General features: G+C 42.7%; 1 protein-coding gene across 1 annotated transcript in view; it reads right to left on the bottom strand.

Annotated features, from left to right (window-relative positions):
• Positions 1–3,196: 3,196 nt before the first annotated feature.
• Positions 3,197–21,226, bottom strand: part of mmp17a (matrix metallopeptidase 17a) — a 65,599-nt gene continuing 47,569 nt past the window's right edge. The window contains exons 4-10 of the mRNA XM_034602237.1: positions 20,026–20,312; positions 13,936–14,112; positions 13,750–13,852; positions 11,658–11,740; positions 11,010–11,162; positions 10,634–10,891; positions 3,197–5,599 (exon numbers count right to left, since the gene is read on the bottom strand). Of these exons, the coding sequence (XP_034458128.1) occupies positions 5,274–5,599; positions 10,634–10,891; positions 11,010–11,162; positions 11,658–11,740; positions 13,750–13,852; positions 13,936–14,112; positions 20,026–20,312 (1,387 nt within the window). The 3' untranslated portion in view covers positions 3,197–5,273. The remainder of the gene's footprint in view (positions 5,600–10,633; positions 10,892–11,009; positions 11,163–11,657; positions 11,741–13,749; positions 13,853–13,935; positions 14,113–20,025; positions 20,313–21,226) is intronic.

Genomic DNA, 21,226 nt, shown 5'->3' with positions numbered 1-21,226 from the left:
TCATGCCTTGACTTTAAGAGCTACTTGAGCACAGAGATCGTATTGAAGTCAGAGGCAACGCAGGTTTTAACTTGTTATAAATATGACCAGCGAGACAATGAGAGATTAATTTGAACTAGTGCAGGGCTGTTTGCTTAGTCTGTGGTAGTTATGGCCTGTGGGCCGGCAGGCGCTGGTCACTGATGTAGTTTAGTCAAGGACCTAGATGTCATGTTCTACTCATTCACTGTTTTGATTTTTGCTTTTTAAAAACTCCGGAGCTAATTTGGCCAGTGTGATAATAACATTAGGTGTAAGTCAAAACCCAAACCTGTATAATTTAGGCTTTTATTTGTAGCTTGAAGTACCAACATGACATTTGGGTTTCATACATTGCTTGTACCATGTGTCTGTTTTTGCTGCACCCGTCCACACATCATCTTCATCAAGCTGACGTCTCTCATCTCCTGCTCCGTCACTTCTCTGTCACACCAGTTCATTAAAAGTGAAGCCGAAAGCTCCTGCTCGAACTTCTTTCAAAACGAACCTTCCCTACTGCTGGATCCCCTGACGTGTGTGTGGGCAAGAGTTGAATTCAGTATGACCTTTGGTGGAATGTGACGGCGGAGAGCTGCCAGAGCCCGGACTGACAAGGCAGCCGAATGATCGTCTCACCACGCCAGTTTGAAACGGCTCCCTCTGACTCCTGAGTCCTCCCCTTCACAACCTTACAGCACCATGCATCAGCGAGGAGCTGGACTCATGACAGCCTCCCTCTCACACACTGACTGTGGGAACAAATGCACTGTGGCGCATGGCCACACACAATTACATATACAAACTGTCCATCAGTGGACTGCACAGGTCAGTTCTCCTGCACACACTATTTCATCTGTGGTGATCTGAGAGTTTAATACCTGTCAGCTCAGAGGCCTCTGGTGTGAGATGAAGAAGATGAAGATGTTGTTTCACGTTCCTCTGACTTCAGACGATTGAGAGAATCCACCAGTTATTTCTACATATTTCTACAGATGTTAGCCACATCAGTCCATATGTCTTCACACCTGTCTGTTTTTTTTTATTTTTCTGTACGCTCTCTTGCTAAAACCAAAACTTCACCATCAGATCTGTATCAGTGGTTTCATTGGGAGTAACATCTTGATTATGGTTCATTTTTAACTTCATATTTGAGGCTATGTTTTCATCTGTGTTTGTTTGTTCGTTACTTAGCAGGATAACACAAAAACTACTTAATGGATTTCCAGGAAACTTGGTAGAAAGATGCAGTATCTATAGGACAGGAAAGATTCAAGAACCAGTTAAATTTTGGTATCGATCTGGATCAGTGGGTGGATCTGTCATATTTAGGGAAACTGAATATGAAATCTATGAGTGTGCGAACTTTGGTGCAGCTTGATTGAATTCAAGGGGACGTAGTGGTTTTTGACCTGCTGTTAGCTGACATGAAACTTTTTACCCTGTCACAGTTTAGGGGCGTCAGGAGACAGAGAAGTTGGCTGACAGAACTACTGATAACAAATAAAGGATTTTTTAATAAGCAATAACCTTTAATAAATTCCACTCCTCTTATCTAGTAACTACAGTAACGGCAGTATATAGACAAGTGGAGTTTTAATTCTATCACTTTGGTTTGCTTCAGACATCATCTCAAACAGGATCAGTTGGACGAGCGAATGTGTGCCGTCTCGCCGCTCTCGCCCCCCCCCCCCCCCCAGGGACAGGTGCTCCCCCGGTGGCCATCCAACCACACCAGTTAATTAACACCACTCAAGTGTGTCAAGAGGAGGGAAGAAAAATGAGTGCTCTTAGTGGTGTCACAGCCCGACCTGCACCGCCAGACACAGGGAGACGCTCGGGGAATAACAATGAACACGCTTCAAACTAACGTGGTAATAAATTAGGAGAATTCTGGGAGAAAAGGTGCATTGAAAAGCAGAGCAGATGTACAGCCTGTTTACAACGAAACACAATGGCAGGTGTAATTGATGCATGTAATCTCAGGGCTGCAGCACTGAAAATACACTTGTAAATAGAAGAATAAACACTCAGTCAAGGGTCAGTGCAGCAAACACAGTAATTGATGCTTTTTATCTCCATCAAGCAGGTTATGTTTTCATCAGCGTTTGTGTATTTATCTATTTTAAATGTGTTAGTTTGCAGGATTACGCAAAAACTAAATTTTACTGAGGGGTGGAGAATGAGCCAAAGAAGAATTTGTTAAATTTTGGTGCGGATCTGGATAATGATCTGGATTATGATCTGGATTGGCCGTTTGTTTGTTTGTTAGTTTGCAGGATTAGGCAACAACTACTGAACCGATTTCCTTCAAAGAGGAAGAACCCATTGAACTTTGGTGTGGATTGGGATCAGCAGCATTTTTCTTTCTTAAACATTACAGGTTCTTCCACAGTTTTGTGAATATCTCAAAATGGTGCCAATCGGGATAATGACCCAGATTTAGTATTTTTAGAAGGCTGATCTTAATTCATCATGGTAACAAATATTCCTTTGAACGATGTCAGAGAACTGATATTTTGCATGTGTTTAATGAAACGGTTTAAATAGCATTTCTGTGTACAGGGTATATGTATATCTGATGCAATACATGTATATGGAATATGGTGACAAAGGGGCCAGATCAGCCTTTGAATGCCCTTCAAGTTAAAGTTATGGTACCCAAAAGTTTGGTTGTTCATTATTTGATGGAGGTCACCTTCACTTTCAACTTCTGAAATTTTTATAAAAGTGAGTGAGAGCTAAACTGTGACTCACATCGAGCTCTGGTTCAATGTTCCCGACCACTTACTTAGTTGCGACCTACAAATCACTTCCATCTTCAACCAGGCGTCACGTAAGCTGCTGAATTTTTCGATGTCAGGTGACTTTACTGCTCTTATGAGGCAGGGGTGTGTGTATATATATATATATATATATAAACCAGTCAGAGAATGCGTGTGTGTGATGTGACTGACGTGACGTGGTTTGCATTCCTGACGACCATTTTAAGAGTAAACCCGATTCAGGAGATCAACAGACAGCCTCTCCCAGTTGGTGTCTGCAAGCTGTCATGTCACCTTCATCCGTCTTCCAGCCCCGGCTCCTCTTCATTGACACTAAATAATTACACACTCAGCCCACACAGCCGCAGGACTGAGTACGAGTGATGGACTGAAAACACGTGACCACACTACGCCGATAAAGTCATCCAGGTTCTTTTATTTTTCTACAAAAATATTTTACATTAAAAAAACCACAGCTTGAAATATACACAGTCCACCTGTTATTTTTTTTTCCGTTTTTTTGCAGAAACCATGGAATATCTCAACTCAAATATATGTGTCTATATTTAAACTGTAGGTAAATATATCTGCAAGAAGAATACTGTAAATCTATCCTGTGAGGTCTGCGAAGGACGTCACCAGTAGGAGCTTGGGTTGACGAAGAAAAAAGGCTCAGTGAACGATAATCTGATCGAAGCAATATGGAATCATAATCTATCCATATTTATTACCCAAAAAAATACAACGAAACCAAATGCCGCCTCTGATGATGGCAGCGAATGTTTGAAATGATGAATTGGTGGAGATACAGCGGTTCCTCAAACAGGCGGGAGAACAGGAGAGGGATTAACGGGAGGATAATGACGTTAAAAGAAAGTCTGGGATCTCCTGTCAAACAGGAAATCATTCATTTGTCTTCACTTCCCCACATCCCAGCGTGAACTTTTCTCCGTGGAGCCGCACTGGAAGCTTTTCACCTGTCTGCCTGCTGATGCCGTTCATCTTACCTGTCGACATCCCAGCATGCCGTTCCTGAGTCTTTCTGTCCACATCCCATGGGGCCTATCATCTGTAAACCTAGCTATCTAGAAACTCTACATCCCAGCGTACCTTTCACCTGTCCGCCTCGATGCATGCCAGCGTGTCAGTCACCCGTCAAACTACAGGATCTATGTTTCTAATGTCACTCTTTGCCCTGCTCTAAGTCTTTCAGGCAGCTCCTCCTGTCGGACTGATTTAAAGTCCTGCCTCTTTGATGGATTGATGGACCCGAACCCCGGCCACGGCCGTGACCAAATCCTCGACTGTAACCAATTTCACTGGTGAACGCTGGGAGGCAGCGAGCAGCTTGGCGAGCAGGCTCTGCTCACCAGGCGCCGCTTAAAGCAACAGACATTACAGAGAATACGGTTGTAATAAGATTAATAGATTTAAAAACAAGGCCACACCCGGGATTGGTTCAGCTTGGCTTGACATAAAGTCTGGAAACAGAGAGAAACTATGGACTGTAAAGATGGACGATATGGTAGCACCCTAAAAGTGAAGCCAAATCATCTTGAACGCCCCCTTGTGGCTGGCTACAGTATAGGCCCCTTCTTCCTCCATGTCGTTGGATGGGACATGGACCAAACTAAAAAATCAAAGTACACATTCAAATTTGTTTCAATCACTTAAGGTTGTCCTTAACACACTGATGTATGTTTTAGTTAAGTTTGGTTGTAATTTGTTATTTAACGCTATTAAAACGGGGTGAAACATCGTGATAGACAGCTGACTCATGATTGGTCGAGCATGTGTATCCACATGTTGTCTTACAGTAATAATAAACATGAATTAAATAGTAATATATATATGTATTTCCCCCTTGTTTCCAGTCTTCATGCTAAGCTAAGCTAACCAGCTCCTGGCTGTCGCTTCGTGTTTAGCGTACAGACATTAGTGTTCGATCTTCTCATCCAACTCTCAGCAACATTTTCTTTAATTTCTTCGAGATAAAACCAGACCTCTGTTCCTGTGTCTATCTGCTTACATCCCACAGTGCCATTCATTATTGCTGTAAACTTGTACATGAAAAAAAGTAATTATCATTGGTGCTGATAGAATACTTTTGTATTTAGAGTGAACACATCAAGTCCCAATCATCAATTTGTTTTCCTCGCAGAAACAGTTCAGCCAGTTGAGAAGCCAAAGAATAGAAGTTGTGATTCTGTGTAACTGAATTTGTAAAGTATGGTTCTACCACTGTCATTGTCAGTGACTTGACAGCTACTAGGGATGCCCTAGTATAATAACATGATAACTGTATGCACTACCCTTACTGGAGTGGAAGGCGCTTTAGATGACACCGAATGGCATGTGAAATAAATAACAGCGAAACAACTGCAAAAAACATACCAATTGATATTTATATGAACAAATGGTAGAGTTTGTATTTTCCTCTTGAGAGTCTGTCTCTTGCACCTCAGCTTGAGAACTTAGTCCCGTGCTTTGGTATCATAGCAGTTCGGAGCTGAGGGCCAGCGAGAGCGTCCAGAGTGGTGGCAGCAGCCAGAGGGGGGAAGGGGAGGGGCGGGCGCCCAAAGGCGAGGCGGAGTCCGAGGTGCAGGAGCACACCTCGTACCCGTTCTCCGCGTGGTCCGGTTGATGGTGCACGTTGACTCTCGTCTCCGTGCTTTTGGGCTCCGTGTCGGGAGAGTCCGACTGCATCTCCGTGCACAGCAGCCAGTCCTTGGCGATGAGGCGGGGGTAACCTGCCTCCACCTCCATGTCACTGCCTGGAACTTTCCAGTACTCCTTCCCCTTGAAGAAATAGGACGAGCCTTCACGGGGAGAAAGAAGAGAGAGGGTTGGTATATATTTGTGTTATGAGACACAGACAAAACAACATGTCCATTATCTATATCACTCATCCTTTGGACAGGTCACCAGCGGATCACAGGCCGACATATACACCTTGTTTTACACCAAAATTTGCAGGTATATGCAAGTTTTTTAAACACGGGTAATCTTGTTATAAAAAGGCAGTTTTTTTCTCCTGGTGAATCATGTTCGATGTCACAAACGCACCAAAAACGGAGGCGCTGTCTCACTTCGCTGTCTAGCCAAATTAGTGTGTTCACCCGAGGGTTGTGCTTCCATCATGGAGACAATAAGAACATTTGTCTAAAGCCGACTAATTTGACCCAGGAGTACACACCCATTGTACCCATTGCAGACAAAAGGGGGAGAGCGTGCAACCTCCACAAAGAAAGACCCCGATCGAACCGTGATTCTAACCGGGAACCTTCTCGGTGTGAGGGCACCCAACAGCGGAAAACAAGTCAATACAATAATATATGTCCTATAAGTCTAAAAGTTGTTCTCACCCTCTCCCGCCCAAATATTATGGACATTTAGTATTAAAATACAGCAAACAGAAATATCTGTGCAAGCCTGTTGAGAAAGACAGATGTATAATAACAATACGGACGCTCCTCCACTCCCTCCTTCAACTTATTTCTCTCCAGAATTGTTCTTATCACACCAACTCTCTCCCCTCATCATCTTTCATATCCATCTCATAAACCTGTGATTTCTCATGGGCGTCTGTCTCTTAACACTCCTCTCTCTCACTGCTCACCATCACTTGATCTTACGTAGAGTATATGCAGGCAGTTTTGTTTCTACGCACACGCACACGCACGTCAGAAAGCATCGAGCGGGGACCTGTGAAGTTGGCAAAAGCTCCGACACAACCCAGACCTCTAAACACAACACACAAAAAAGAGCCTCCAGACGTTCAGCTGGGAGCCGCTGCTGGGAGAGAGGTGAAGCCGTGCGCTCCCATCGAGAGCGACCTGAAACAAGGTCTGAGCAGCTCCAGCTAATTAGTGGGTTTTGTTCCAGTTTTTAACATCTACAAGTTCTTTATCAGACCTTAATCTGGACAAGGGGAGGGAAGTTTTCCTCAGAGGGGACTCGCTGGGTAAAGGCTGCCAAAACAATGTAAGGTAAAGTAAACATTATTAATCCCAATGGGGGAAACGTGTCCAGAGCGTTTGACCTATTATAATTGCTCAGCAGCAGCAGCAGGGAACCTCCCGAGGTCCAAGTCAAGATCCAAAGCTCTAATGTAGTCAGAGGAACACGCTGATATGATCATTTTAAATGGTCAGACAAAATTATCACGATATATCATATTATATCTATAGTTTTCAGCAATAAAATTGAATTGATTTACATCTTAGGCTACATCCAAGCATTACCTTAGCTGCGGGAACTCTTGGCATTCTGCAGAAACAGATGAGGTTAAACTGGATTTCAACTGAACATATGTAAAAAAAAAAAAAAAAAAAAGGTTCTGTTATTAAAATATTCATTTTTCAGACTCATTCTGCACCCGAGTTAGGAGTAAACACAAATCTTTGGTTGTTTGAAAAGTTAGTTCCCAGATATTAATTCACCCCAACAAGATAAACCTCAATAGATTTATTTTCTTGCTCAAAGCATGAAAAATGAGTCCCTAGAGTGAAAATGGCCTTCATCGCTTCTAATATTATTTGTGACTTTCAGAACTGTCTTATTGATTAATTTCATATTTCTGGACTCATTAAGTCTCCTACGATTGTCCTCCACATCCTCCTGTGCTGCACAGTGATTAAATCGAGTTATGAAACCAGCTCTCGGTTTCGCCCTCTTTAGTCAGGGACTCTAAATCTCAATGAGCTTGTTAATAAACTTTTCAACTTCTGACTCTGGGAGAAACATCGGAACAAATAAGCTGCAAACAAAACAAAGACATTATGTTTACACTCAAATGATGAATATATTGTGTATGCAACCAAAATATCAAGGCAAAAATGCATCAAAACACTGAACCTGCGTAAAAACTGTATTCACACATATAATTCGAAGTGACTGTTGATGAATGTTTCTAATTATTGTAATTTACTTTCCAGTACTCACTAATCACGACTCCTCATAATGTGTAATGTCATGCTAATGCCACACACTGTTACACAGGGCCAGCTGTGAACTCACACACACACACACACAGATAGATTTTTACACCCGCATATGTTTGTGGGGTGTTTTATAGAAGGTACTAGAAATTTGAGAGAAGCTAAAAGGCCCGGGATGTTTTACAGGCACAGATGCATCTGTAGAGATTTTACAGATTCAGGCATGACATGATACAGTAATGGTCTCATTACCTCAACTCCCCCAATAAAGCTTTAGCCACTCAGAGAAGGAGTGGAAAGAGAGGAGGGGGTGGGTGGGTAGGCGGGAGGTGGGAGGGGAGGTGAATACCAAATTGATCCTAAAGGAAATGGCTAGGAATCAACTAATTATCAGTAATATTTAAGACAATTCTTAACTTAAGTGAGTACAACCTAAAACTAGAACTACACACAATTATGCATAGGTTAAAGTGTGTTTCTCTGGAGCCGTACAAATAAATATATAAGTAAATAAATAAATAAAATAGTCAATTATTATAAGAAAAGAATGCTGAAACTTAGATGAGGAAAAACGTAACTTGAAAACAAAACCAAACATATTGTGCATGGATAGAAATGTGTTTTAAAAGAGGTGGTTTTCAAAATATCGGGAGTTATTATACCAAAAACACGCTGATACTTAAGATCAAGGAGAAGGAGAGAGATGGGAAAGAGAGGGAAACACACACCAGGAGATAAATATGCTTTCAAATAAAGCTTTACATTGCTATATTAATTGTTCATTAAAATTGTTGTGGGTAAATATTGCCTTGGGCTTTCCTAAATGAAAAGTGTAATTTATTTTGAGTAAACTATTTCACTCACTTGGAAACTGTGGTAAATATCTGATAGTGTTAATTTGTACATGGAGGAAATTAGAAAAGCAGCGGATCACACTTCTTTCAAAAGACGAATCAAACCAATCGAGATCCAACAGGACTAAAGAAGTTTCGTGCTTAGTGAGTCCAACGTGAGCTGTGACCTGGAACTCGCCCTGATTGCCGATCAAAGCTCATAATTGACCGATTTATATTTTGAAAAAGGTCGCCAGTGACTGATGACGACTTTTTCTAAGTTAATGTCAATTGCTGTTTAGTGGGCGACCATATGTCACAAAGCTACGAGCCAATTCGAGGCCGTTAGCGAGGGAACAAGACGCGTGTCGTCCATCTGGCGCCCGACACTTCTTCCCTGATGTGTTTCAGAAATTACACTATAATTATATTCCGGAACCTGTTTAATTATATATGAACAGAAGGCAATGGGCCCGCTGCCTCGATCAAACACCACAAAGGTCTACTTTATCAGGCTGAAATGTTTGGAAATGCAAAGCCCTTCGGAGGCTCTAGTTGTCCCTATACACCACGTATCACCGATATTTGATCAACATCGTTTGATAATTTTTACTCGTGGAAGTTTCAAACAGCAAACATTAATTAGGGATAACTTTCAAAATGAACCAAACATAAATCTTATAAAGCGGTATTATCTGATTTGGGCCACTGAAGCAACAAAACCAGCTATAAAACAATGATCCAAAACAATGAGCTAAAAGACGATTAAAAGCAGCAATAACAACATGAAGGGGAACTGTAGAAATGGAAAAGGACCCGATATGAAAGACTCATTCTAAACAAAACCAGGATTCTTGCTTTCAGATTGTACACCAATGAAAAAATAATGTCGACTTTTATATTTCATAACTTCCAATCGATTCTCTTGAGTCCTGCACACTGTTCTGTTAAATCTGGCAAAAAACATTTACTCAACAAAGGGTTTGTTACACGATTCAATGCTGACTGCCGTGAGGAAAGTAACTGATACCGATGCAGTCTGTGAATGGGAGTTTCTTTCATTCCCTTCTTCTTGCTCTGGCGCCATTTAGCCCTTTTACAAGCCGACCGACTGCTCGGCCGTTCAAATGACAAACTCCGGTTCCAGAAGATCAGAAGATGGATCTGCAGAACTGGATCAGGATCGACTTCGAGACATCGATTGTATTTGGGTCAATGCTGGAGGAAGGTCCCGTTGGTGGGACCTCCTAAATTAGATTAGAGGTCCTGTCATGTCGGTGTTTCTCAGACGGTGCGCTCCCCCTGAATCTGACGGACTCCGCTGAGTTCGCAGGGGCAGCATGGATTAACAAGAGGAGGCGGGCCTGTGGATTTATAACAAGCAGCACGGCGCTCCACGGCGTTTGCAGTGTAAAGGTCAGGGCTCTTGTTGGCAAGCTGAGCTGCAGAGTCTCACCATCTCTTTCTGCTACACTGACTTATTGTCTGTAATCTAAAAAAAGTTGGTTGTCTGGGAAGTTGAGCCGCTCGTATCCAGGAGAGGTCTCTGAAGGGAACACACGCCGCTGTAGATTTCATTTCCCACAACCGCAGCTCACAGTTTGTGGTCGTATACATCATATTAACAAGAGCCTGTATATCTGTATCTGTGGTTTTTCATGCGGCTGCAAGTGGGTAGTTGGTGTACAGTGTTCATTTGTGTTATAAAATCCTTATTTTTATTAAACAGTTTAAGCGTTTTTCATATAAAAGTTGTTTCCTTCTCAAAGAGTTAATTTTACCTGAGTGACGCGAGTTTTCCCTGATTTTTAACAGCTCCCCTCAGAGTCACATAAAACTCTGTAAATCTGTTCTCACATTTTCATTACTTTTCCAGTGATGAGGAAATTTCTGTCTATCGCTCAGTTTCAAATGTGGTTTGTTTTAACTCCAATGTCTCTCTATAGATGCAGAGCATAACGATTCATTAAATCACTCTGCAACTCGATAAAGTTTAACTTCACCCCTAAGTTTAGGCTGAGCTGCCTGGAAATTCAAAGCAGTATGCAAATGAAAGGGATCGTTTTTGAGGGCTACTCACTGTCCGACCACCTCATGGCGTCGTCCAGATGCAGCGGCAGCCCCTTCCACAGCGTGCTGTCTTTGGGGTAGCCCTGGTCCATGCGCCGCAGGTGGTCGTCGTAGCGCCAGTAGTGGTTGTCCTTGAAGAAGTAGGTTTTGTCGTTGTGCAGCCAAATAAACGCCGCATCTATGCTTTCCAAGGGCAGACCAAAGTCACTGATTGCACGAGGGTAACCTTCCTCCACGTTATTGTCTTTAAACACCCAGTACTTGAGACCTGAGGGGTAAACACAGATATTATTAAAGGGAAAAATAATAACTTTGTAGTTTGGAGTCTATACACAGTTAAAAGACTTATGGAGTATGGATGCAGATATGACACAAGATATGTTCACCTTTAAAAAACACAATTTTGTGGTCCCCAGGTCGCTCATACACGGCATCGACACTGTCCAGATTGGGCGGGAGGCCCCTCCAGAAGCGATGGATCTGAGCCGGGCGAAGAGAAACCAAATGCTTCTCTCGAGTTAGTCGCCAGAAGTACTTCCCTGTGACAGACAGGAGCAGGTTAGAGCCGTTTCATGATATCCTTCAGGAGTCAAGTACAGGAATAATCATAGATGAGTCTTTGGCTGATACACATCACGTATCGTTATTTTAACAAAATTATTTTCAATTTGAATTTATTCAACAAGTTTTGGCAAATGGAAGCTGTCTTGTTTTGTGAGTATATTCAGACTCACAAATGAGCCAAAGAGATCCATTTCAACCTCAGCAGATATTAAGGTCCAGACAACCTGGCCACTACAGCAACATTTTGTTTAGGCTGCAGAATATGTGATGGTGTCTGAGTCTGTGCTTCGGGCCCTCGGAGCCACACATGACTTGGATTCCTATCGATCGCTGGAGCCACTCTGTGCTGTGCCCGGTCCCTGTCCCTTACCCATTCACTTTATCTTACTCAATTCACCTCTTTTCCTCCCGTCACTCTCTATCTGTCTGTCTGTCTCTCTTGTTCACTCTCTGCTCTCAAGCTTGAATACCTTTGAAAAAGAAGGCCTCCCCGCGAATTTGCGCCACGGCATCGAAGTGACCGGAGCATCTGTCTGGGGCGTCTCGTGCCAGGCTGAGAGGGAAGAAAGTTGGAGGAAGGAATAGAGTTAAATACATTTGCACACACAAATAACCAACCATGGGATAACTGCGCCAACCCACTGACCGTCTGAACACATGGATGCATGTGCACATTGTCCCTACAATTAAAAAACAGGATAAACACAGTGAGGGGCCCCATTGCATTCAGCCCTGGGCCTAATAAGTGATTTAAAGCAGTGATGTGGTTGGCCTGCCAATGATGAAGCCATTAGCACCACAGGGCGACCACTGTGAGTGGGAGGCCGCCAGCCCTTGTATTATCAACAAAGATCTCCATTCAGGGCTCTATTAACACGACACCGCTGACTAGTGGGCAGCATTCGTGACCTTTGTCAAAGCGTAATCCAGCTTTTCCCCCTCGCATCACGTCCTGACGGAGGTGGTGGAAAACAAGTAATGAGGGCAGTGAAAAGCCTGATACTAGGGTAAGTGGGTTTTATTTGCCTGTTCAGTTTGGAACTGCTGCGTAGACTTTGCATGTTTGTGGGGGTGCATGCAGGGAGGTCAGCAAGCGTTGATGTCGATGTAGGTTGAAGCTCAGTTTGATCACTTCCCCGCGTAAGCTGCCCCCTGTTGATTGCTTTAATTCACTGTATCGGAGTGCAGGGATCTCACTGGCAGAGTCTCTGCTTGAGTAACATCTACATGATTAACACTATGCTAAATTCGAAAATTATGGAGCTGTAACTCTGCAGGATAGAAACGGAATGAAAGTCTTTTTTGTCCCTTGAGTTTAACAGGATAGTTCCAGTAATATGAAACCTCAGATTTTAGATATTTACTAGTGGCTCCAGCTGTGAGGAATGATGGGAATCAGCAAAACTCCTGAATCCAGATCATCCCTACAAAATTCATGATTGAGGCGATTTGACTTCACGTCATGTCGTCCATCTTTAGATACAGTTCGGGAGCCTAACTGATGTGTTGCATGTCTCTCTTAGGTCGGGTCTGTTGCACTGTCGAGGTACCAAACAGATTGTCTTAAAATTTATAGTCAATTACTGGCTTCGCTCTTTATCATCTTTCCTGTGGAGCCGCCCTCATGTCACTTTGCCAATAGGGACCATTTATGTTCCCCAGAGGATGATCCCTGAGGTGATCTCACCTTCATCTCCTATCTGCAGCCAAAACATCCACCTCTACATATCCACTCAGCATATTTATGATCCCTTGCCTATATTTTTTGATCATTCTGAATATTACATCCTCTCCCCTCTAATGCCCACCTCAGGCTAAATGATAACTTAATACCCAGATGGTCGTGACATTTTCTGTTATGGTGGCCAGAAGACACAGTAAAACCGAGTTATTGTGTTGATCCGTCTGCTTTCAGCAGCAGCACATTGTCATGACGCTGAGCATGCTGCAGCTCCCGAGGCAAACAGCCTATAAATCAGATTGTTATTAGATATTTTATATATAGTTCTCCTGGAGCAGTGACTCTAAAACGGAGGGGCACTTGTAGCACAAAGATTACCTCAATTAATTCGCTAAAATATAATTAATAATATGATCTTTTTCTGTTTTAAACTGTGGAGGAAATTGAGCAAATTTTCAAATTAAAAACCATTTTTAAAAATACTGTAACATTGGTTATAAGAGCCACTTCTAGTTGAACAATGAGCAGTTTTAAAATCAATGCAGGAGCACAATTGGAACACGACAGGTTGTGTTTAACTAACAGGGCTGTGGGGAAACATGGCTCCACACAGCAGTACTTAAGGTCCATTTAAGGTTCTTTTAACTTCACCTGTCTGTGTATACAGGACATTTATGACGCTGCAACCTTTTTACTACGTCAGTGGACAGAATCACCTGCGGGAGGCTGGACAAGAATCAATCGTGAGCTTGTGAGTGTTTGAGAAGGCTGGGAGAAAAAAAGGAGAAGATCGAATTTTGTTGATGAAGAGGCTGGAGTGGATCATTTCATTCGCTTTAGTGGCAGAATAACTGCATTAAAAAGATGCAGCATTTACTTACAAGACAGTTGATCTGTTTTCAGGGAGGTCCAGCAGGACGGGAGGTTCAGCTGTCTGCGAGGGGTTCGCTGGTCGATTGGTGTGGGACACCGAGTCTCTGACCCCTGAGGAGGAAATGTGATTAAAGATCAAATGAACATACAAAAAGAAACGTGATTGTGTAGTTTTGTTTGATGCTCCCTCGTACCGTAGAGCTGCCACACGCGGACCTTGTCCTCATAGGGCAGGTCGTATTTCAGAGGGTCTCCTACGGGACCCTGGTAGTACGGTCTCATGATGGACTCGATGGCGGAGGTGTGGACCAGGCCGATGGCGTGACCGAACTCATGGACTGCAACCGCAAACAGATCCATCCCATGGGTGTCTGAAGGAGACGGAGAGAAAGACGATGGATACTGAACATAGATGTAAGTCAAAAGAGATCATGAACTCAATTAAAAAGGACCCGCAGAGTCCATTGTGTTTGTATGTCTATTAAGAAATAAATATACCACATGAAGTTGGAATAATGACAAAACTCAAAATCTTCCTCACTCTCATGCTTCTGGGGAATCAGAGGTAACGCCAAGGATTTCACAGTGAAAACATAATTCTCACTTTTGATACGTTTCAGTTCTGTCTCAGCTTCAACTTCAGCCGAGATCACCTTGCTGCTTAACATTTGTGTCTCGTGTGGAAGCAACACGACCCCTGTTTGCATGTTTATCCCTTTCATGAGTGAACTCCAGAAGTTGTAACTTCAGAGGCGTGACAGACAGCTCTGGTGGCTTTGAGTGCTGTTAGGCATGTGGTGTGGTGAGATAACTATGGTAATACAGCCCGAGTCCCTGGGCTGCCAATCAAAACCTGTGTGCGGAAAAAAAAACATCCAAAGAGGCTGCAGGTTATTAAAGCACATTCACCCTCGATGTTCGGCGAAAAAAGAAAAGGCAAAGCCTCCAAAAAGTCCTTGTCTGAGTCTGTGAAGCAAAACAAAAACCCAGGCCTTGGAGATTTAGATTTGCAAAAACGCGAGTGCTAGCGTGTCGAGCCAAGCTGGCTTAGAGCTCCTGGGTGGCTGGGCTCAAGTCTGCGTTCTGTTAACCTCGTGTTGGCCTCGACTTGGGAACATCTCGGTGTCGAGCTCTTGCAGGAGACAAAGGACAGATGGAGACGCGCACTTGCGCTCAAAACACCTGGGGTAGTCGGAAGTCAAATGCCAACTCTAATCTGCAGGAGCACGCGGTGCGGAGAGGAAAGGTGGATCAAAAGAGGGATTGAGGGTGAGAGAACAAGGGCTCAGAACAAAGTAGGTACCATGTCATCGTATTTACAGGTCGAAGGAAAGAAAAAAATCCTTCTGCCAGCCGTCAAAGGCAGGGCTGAGAAATTTGGGTCGATGGAGGAGATTGATCGAGTTGGACACCCATGAATGAAAAGAGAGAGAGGAGAAGCGAGCAAGAAAGAGAGCGAAAGAAAGAAAGCTCAAGTGTAAACAGAAGCAAAATTGTATTATTGCATTGTTCAGGGCAGGAGCAGTAACTTATACACTATAGAACAACTCCTTTCATGGTATTATTGGATATTGCATTTTTCTTTTTTATCTCATTACTTTGAAGCAGAGTAGAAACAATATATTAAGGGGTTGCTTGCGCTTGGATTTATCATGATGTTTCCAGAATGCTACAAACATAGCCTGGAGCATCTGGTTGAAAGTTTAATAAGGACAGTGTAGCATACGGTAGATGGAAAAGATGCAGGAGCACGGCAAGCCGAGGGCCATCCTCTTCATTTGATGCGAGTCCCTGCAGTGCTGTGACCTTGCATCACTTTGTATTGCGATGAATCTAAAATCAATATCTTTTTATCAGAATATTTGAGGTTTATAATTTTTTTTGTTGTTGCTGTGTTTAAAGAAGATGGTGAATGTTCTGGGATAAAAAAGCTGCCTCTCCAAGCAAGATTATATCACAGTTCTCTACAGAGATCAAAAGTTGAAACAAAGCTTAATATAAGTAAATAGGCTTACTACCCCTTAACCCTACTTCTAGCCCCTAACCCTACTAGTAACCCTACTTCTAGCTCCTAACTCTACTGCTAACGCTAACCTAACTGCTAACACTACTGCTAACCCTTACTCTACTGCTAACAAGTGTTTTGGAATTATTTCAATCTATTACAAACATTGATTTTAGGAGTTTATGTTTAGGGAAAAATATTAAGGCGTCTTCATTTTTACGGAAAAACTGTTTTAGCAGACGAACTAATGTATCGATTGAGCTTTTTCTTCCGAGACTGAAATAGTTTCATGAACTCCCAAAAAATCAATTCTGGAAATATCTGCATCCACAGCCGGCCCACATACATATTTTACATCCACTATTTTTTGACTTTAAGTGTGTGGATGCCATTTATCCATATATACTATTATTGGATATCACAATGTAGAAGTTTTTTATATTCCAGGCTCTTGCACAGTTTATACTCTAACCCAGACATCATATCTCAATTAGGGGACCTGTTTTATTCTGGGTGATCCGATCACAGGTGTGAACGCACCCAAATTTAGCGTAATTATGTTGGCGTTGGTTAATAGCTCATTTCTGTGCCGTCCCCCAAGAGGCCAAAGATCTGTCAATGCAGGCTCGAGAGTCAAAAAAGGCGAATTAGCAGATTATTGTAACAGAATAATCAGAATAACAGAATAATAGAATAATTATTGTAACAGGCTGCACAAATCTGAAATTAAAACTGCACTCGGAGAGCTGTGAAATGAGCCAAATGTCAGACTGAAACATTACTTTAGAGTTACACAGTTAATTGCTATTATACCCCCAGCTATTATCCCTTTTCAGTGCATGAGGAAAAAAATAAGAGATCTAAAATTCTTTCATTAGTAAGGTCCTCCTTGGTTTAGAGGTTAGTCCCAAACTGCTCAAGGCATTTGAGGAGATGGTGTTAAACTACAAGAGTGTGAGAAAGGACAAGCTCGCAAAAAGGTTCTCAGGTCTTTCTGTGTGGAGTTTGCATGTTCTCCCCGTGTCTTTGGGTTTTCTCCAGCTTCCTCCCACAATCCAAAAACATTCAGATTGGGGTTAGGTTCGTTAGAGAGTGTGAGAGTGAATGGAGAGAAAATCGCAGAGACTGACCCCAATCCGACAGGCATTATATCATTTAAAACATTTTGTGCGAACCCGTCTGGTATCCACATTTTAATTCAGGCTGTACCCGCCCCTTGCTCCATGTCAGCTGGGATTGCCCCCCCCCCCCCCGCGAATGGTATAGATAATGGATGAATGGAAGAATTTTACACAAACCAAAAGCAGCAGAATAAAAGCAGTGACACTGATTGGCCATAAGAAACGGGGGGGTTATCAGCCCCAGGAAAATGTTGACTTTTTATCATTGTGACTGAAAGCCTTGAAAGCAGAAACATCAACTATCTTAAAAAGCCGTAGTTTTTACTCTATGACCGACTTCCGTTCATTGCTGAGTAATTTGCGAGTGTGATGGTGTTTTCTTTGTTTTATTTCTCAGTTTAAATCATCTTTTGTCTGTGTTGAGGATGACGTTGTTTGAAGAGAGAAGTAGATTGGCATCATAAAAACAAGAAAACACCTCTGAGCCCTCCCTCCCTCCCTCACTGCTCCGCTCCCATTAATCAAACTCCCTTCTATGCAGTTAGCGCTGTAAACTACTACAGCATTAAGCCATCATGTGCTGCCACCGGCCTGCTGGGAGGTCTAATTGAAGCAGATTGAGCTGCTGCAACATATGGTTCAGCGCTTTAAAAGGGCAAAGGCAAGAGGATGGAGTCGGTCCCTGCTGCGTCACGGACTCACCAGCTGGTAGAGTCAGCGTCATGCACACTCAAGACACAAGTTTTTCAGCTCTGTTTCCCGGGAGGAGGACACCACTAAGAGCCTGTGAGCCCCGGGGCAGTCTAGTTTTCAGCCCGAGGTTCATCTTTGATCATCGTCATCATTAAGGGATAAGCAGGAAAAAGAAACATGTGTATTATCCACACATGCAAAATACATCATATTTTGTTATTCGGTTATTTTTTTATGATGCACGAATGTGTTGGCATCATTTTAATGTCAAAATTGCACGAGGTGGAAATTCCTTTAATCATATTATAGTTACGTGCGCTGTTTTCATTACCATTCGTTTGTGGGATTGTTTTTCTGTCCGTCAGCAGAGTTCCTCAATTACTACTGAACCGATTTCCATTAAATCTTGTTGAGGGGTGTTTGGTAAATATAATAGTATATATTTAGTGTTTGTCCAACCTTATCGACCACTCACAGTGCTTTACATTCACACAATTTCACACAGCACTCCTTTACGCAGCACTTATTCTATAATCAAACATTCACAAACTGTCGGAGGAGCAATTTGGCAATCAAGGACACTTCAGAATGAAGACTGGAGGAGTCAGGGATCGAACCAACGATCTTTTGGTTAGTGAACGACCCCCTCTACCTGGTGCATGACCCAAGGAGGAGGAACCACTTAAATTTAGTCACGGATCCAGATAAACGTTCTCTAACATGGCGAGATAGGGCGTTAGATTCCCAAGTGCCCTTATAGGTTCACATAAGCCGAAGGGTTAAATGGTTTGGGCTCATATCAGTTGAGTTAATACATCATGAGGTCGCTGGTTTGACTCCCGACTGGCTTCACCACTTACTGCATCCCATTTGCCCTGTTTCCTGTCTCTATCAAATACTTTCATATGAACATCGGACATTCTAAAAAAATATTTTGCGGGATAGTTTTGTGCAGAGGTTCTCAGGTGTCTAGTAACTCCAGCTGTTGAAAAAAATATTGAAATAATTCTCTTTAAGTGTCTACACGGGGATGGAAATAAAAAGTAGTACAAAAAGGAAATATTCACTGCACTCACTGGACTGGGTGACTTTCCACCACGGTTCCCTCACTTTAAAACAGTGCGTGCACAACCCTGCAGATCTCAGCACTGTGTCATTGTGTCCAAATCACTCTGTTATCGATTACCATTGGAGCAGCTGTTGGCTGACATCACAGATTAGTGCTGCTCCGAGGTCTCGTAGAGACGAATCCTTTCAGCGTCTCGTCGCCACAAATCAAACCGAACACTTTACTTTCAGTTAAAAATACTTAAATGAGCCTAAATTTGCTTTTCTCTCTCTTTTTCTTCTAAATCATTAATCTGTAAAGAAATGTAAAAGACTAACTGCAGTTACAACCATGTTCTGCAATTTTGAACATTCAAGTAAGCTCAGTCATCCTTTGTTCACTTAAAAAAAAAAACAAAGTCAATCAGTGGCACATTAGAACGGATTTTGTCTTTATGGGAGTTACAGGAAATGAAATGACACCTTTTATGCCTCATAAGAAGCTCATGAAAACAATTAAGCACAGTTTGATTCCCTGCTGCGTCCTGTATCTGAATTGATAGAACTAACACATTAAATATTCATTACAGAATCTGGAACACGAACAAAAGGTGGAAGCACAGCGTGGCTCCATATAACACTTTCAGCGCTCTAGTTTTGGATGTAGACACCTTAGCAAACACAGAGTTTCAAACGGCGTTGAGGCGCTTTCACATGTGATTTTCACAGCAGCTTAAGACTTTAACAAACACGCACTGGACTCAGGATATTTCCCTGCAATTTTCCGCCGGGGCTGCACGTGAGAAGGCGAATGTCAAAGTAAGTCAGCCTCGCACATTTTGTGACTAAGCTAGATTACAGCAGGATACAAATTCACAGTGAGAGAGTACTGGCATTTTTATGACGTTTCTAAAAGGCGACGGATGCAAAACCTAACAAAACTAAAACAATACAAATATCTCAGGATGAAAAAGATTTGCCATCAACATAGAAGACCCCAACGAAGATGTTTAGATGGAAAGACAATAAGATTCGAGGACTTTTGGCAGTACAGGCCGACACTGATGTGCTGGGCTTAATTTCTGCAGCTTAATATATACGATATAGCCTCCTGCTGCTCTACCCGGGACATTTCACTGTTGTTGTGAACACATCTGACACTGACAATCTCCTGTATTCCTCATATCTGAAAGGCAAACTCCAGAAAATGTCCGGACACAGTTTTCTGGAGGTTTTCCACAGTTAATTTCTAAAAACAGCCTGACAGTCCCCTACATTCAGTACTGGGAGTCTTGGTAAGACGTTTCGTAGAACATCACTCCTCCCTCACTTACCTTCCGTCTACTTTCTAATGTCCATCAATCGATATCACACATGCATATTCAAGTGCATGCATACAGCACTTGACATTTCCTCACCTGGTGATCTGAAGGTCCACGCCTCGTCATCATCAAAGTGCGTGTCCCCGGCGGTGAACCTCTCCCCGGGGAAGAACGCGTGTGCCACGGTGCCCCCCGGCCCGTCAAACGGATACCCATCGTCGTGGTCGGCCTTGGTGAAGTCGATTTGAATGTCTGCGTCGTTGCCGGCCACCTCGTGGAAGTTGAGCGGCGCGATGTCGCTCCAGACTTTCAAGGCGTAGTACATCAGGGCTCGAACGGTGTCCCTGCCCAGTAAGGCTGAATCCTTAGGGAAGGTCCTCACTCTGAGAGAAGGGAGGGCGAGAGAAGCAGTGGACATTAGTTTCCTCACACTTGATCCGTCATGTTAAACAAGCTACTGAAAAACATCTTCCTCTCAAGGCACATCTTTCAGCATGTAGAGCAACAAAAATAGCAGCACATAAAGATGAAATAAAGGTCTGATTTGGTCCAAAACTAGTCAAAGAGTCCGTCAGTGAAAGAACAATCGTTCCTTACATTTCTTTTTCTGTATTTAGGAAGAAAAAGGATTCGTCATACACTGGAGTGAGTGTTAAAGAAGGAGCACAACAGAAGCAGATAGGAAGCTGAAACATGTTTCAAAGAATTTCTTTTACTTTGAAAAAGGCAGTCAAAGTTTTCTTCTTTTTTTACTGCTAATAGAAGATATAAAGTTACTTTACTTTTACTTTATTATTCAAACCATATAGTCCACACACACACTTTAGACAGGAAGCAAATTTTCATGGGGGTAATATTGAAAGAGAATTTCAGACATTACAATGGTAAATTTATGAGGAAAAAAAACAAATTCACAAGAAAAGAAAACTTGAATATTCTCTGTGATTATAAAATAAAACATCTGAAGGAATAAAAAAGAGAAAATCTCTGTGATTACCGAGATTTTCACAAATGCAGATGTGACGATATCGCTGGTTACATCACTTAAAAAGGGATTTGTAATTAAAGTGTCCTTTACTCCCTTCAGGATAACCTCACTTTTGCCTGTTTCCAAGCTCGCCGAAAAAAACACACCTCCCCATAACCACCTCATCTTTACTGGTCTCCCGCTCCCAGTCAATCCCCCGACTCGTGCTCCTGAGTCCACGATCACAGCTCTGACTTCTCAAGCTCCTGCCTGAAAAACCCTCATTCCCTCTTTGCCCTCAGGCTTCGTCTGACATAAACCCACGCCCCC

The sequence above is a fragment of the Hippoglossus hippoglossus genome, chromosome 12 (genome assembly GCF_009819705.1).
Source record: "Hippoglossus hippoglossus isolate fHipHip1 chromosome 12, fHipHip1.pri, whole genome shotgun sequence".
Lineage (NCBI taxonomy): Eukaryota > Metazoa > Chordata > Actinopteri > Pleuronectiformes > Pleuronectidae > Hippoglossus > Hippoglossus hippoglossus.
This window is presented reverse-complemented; position numbering and strand designations above follow the sequence as displayed.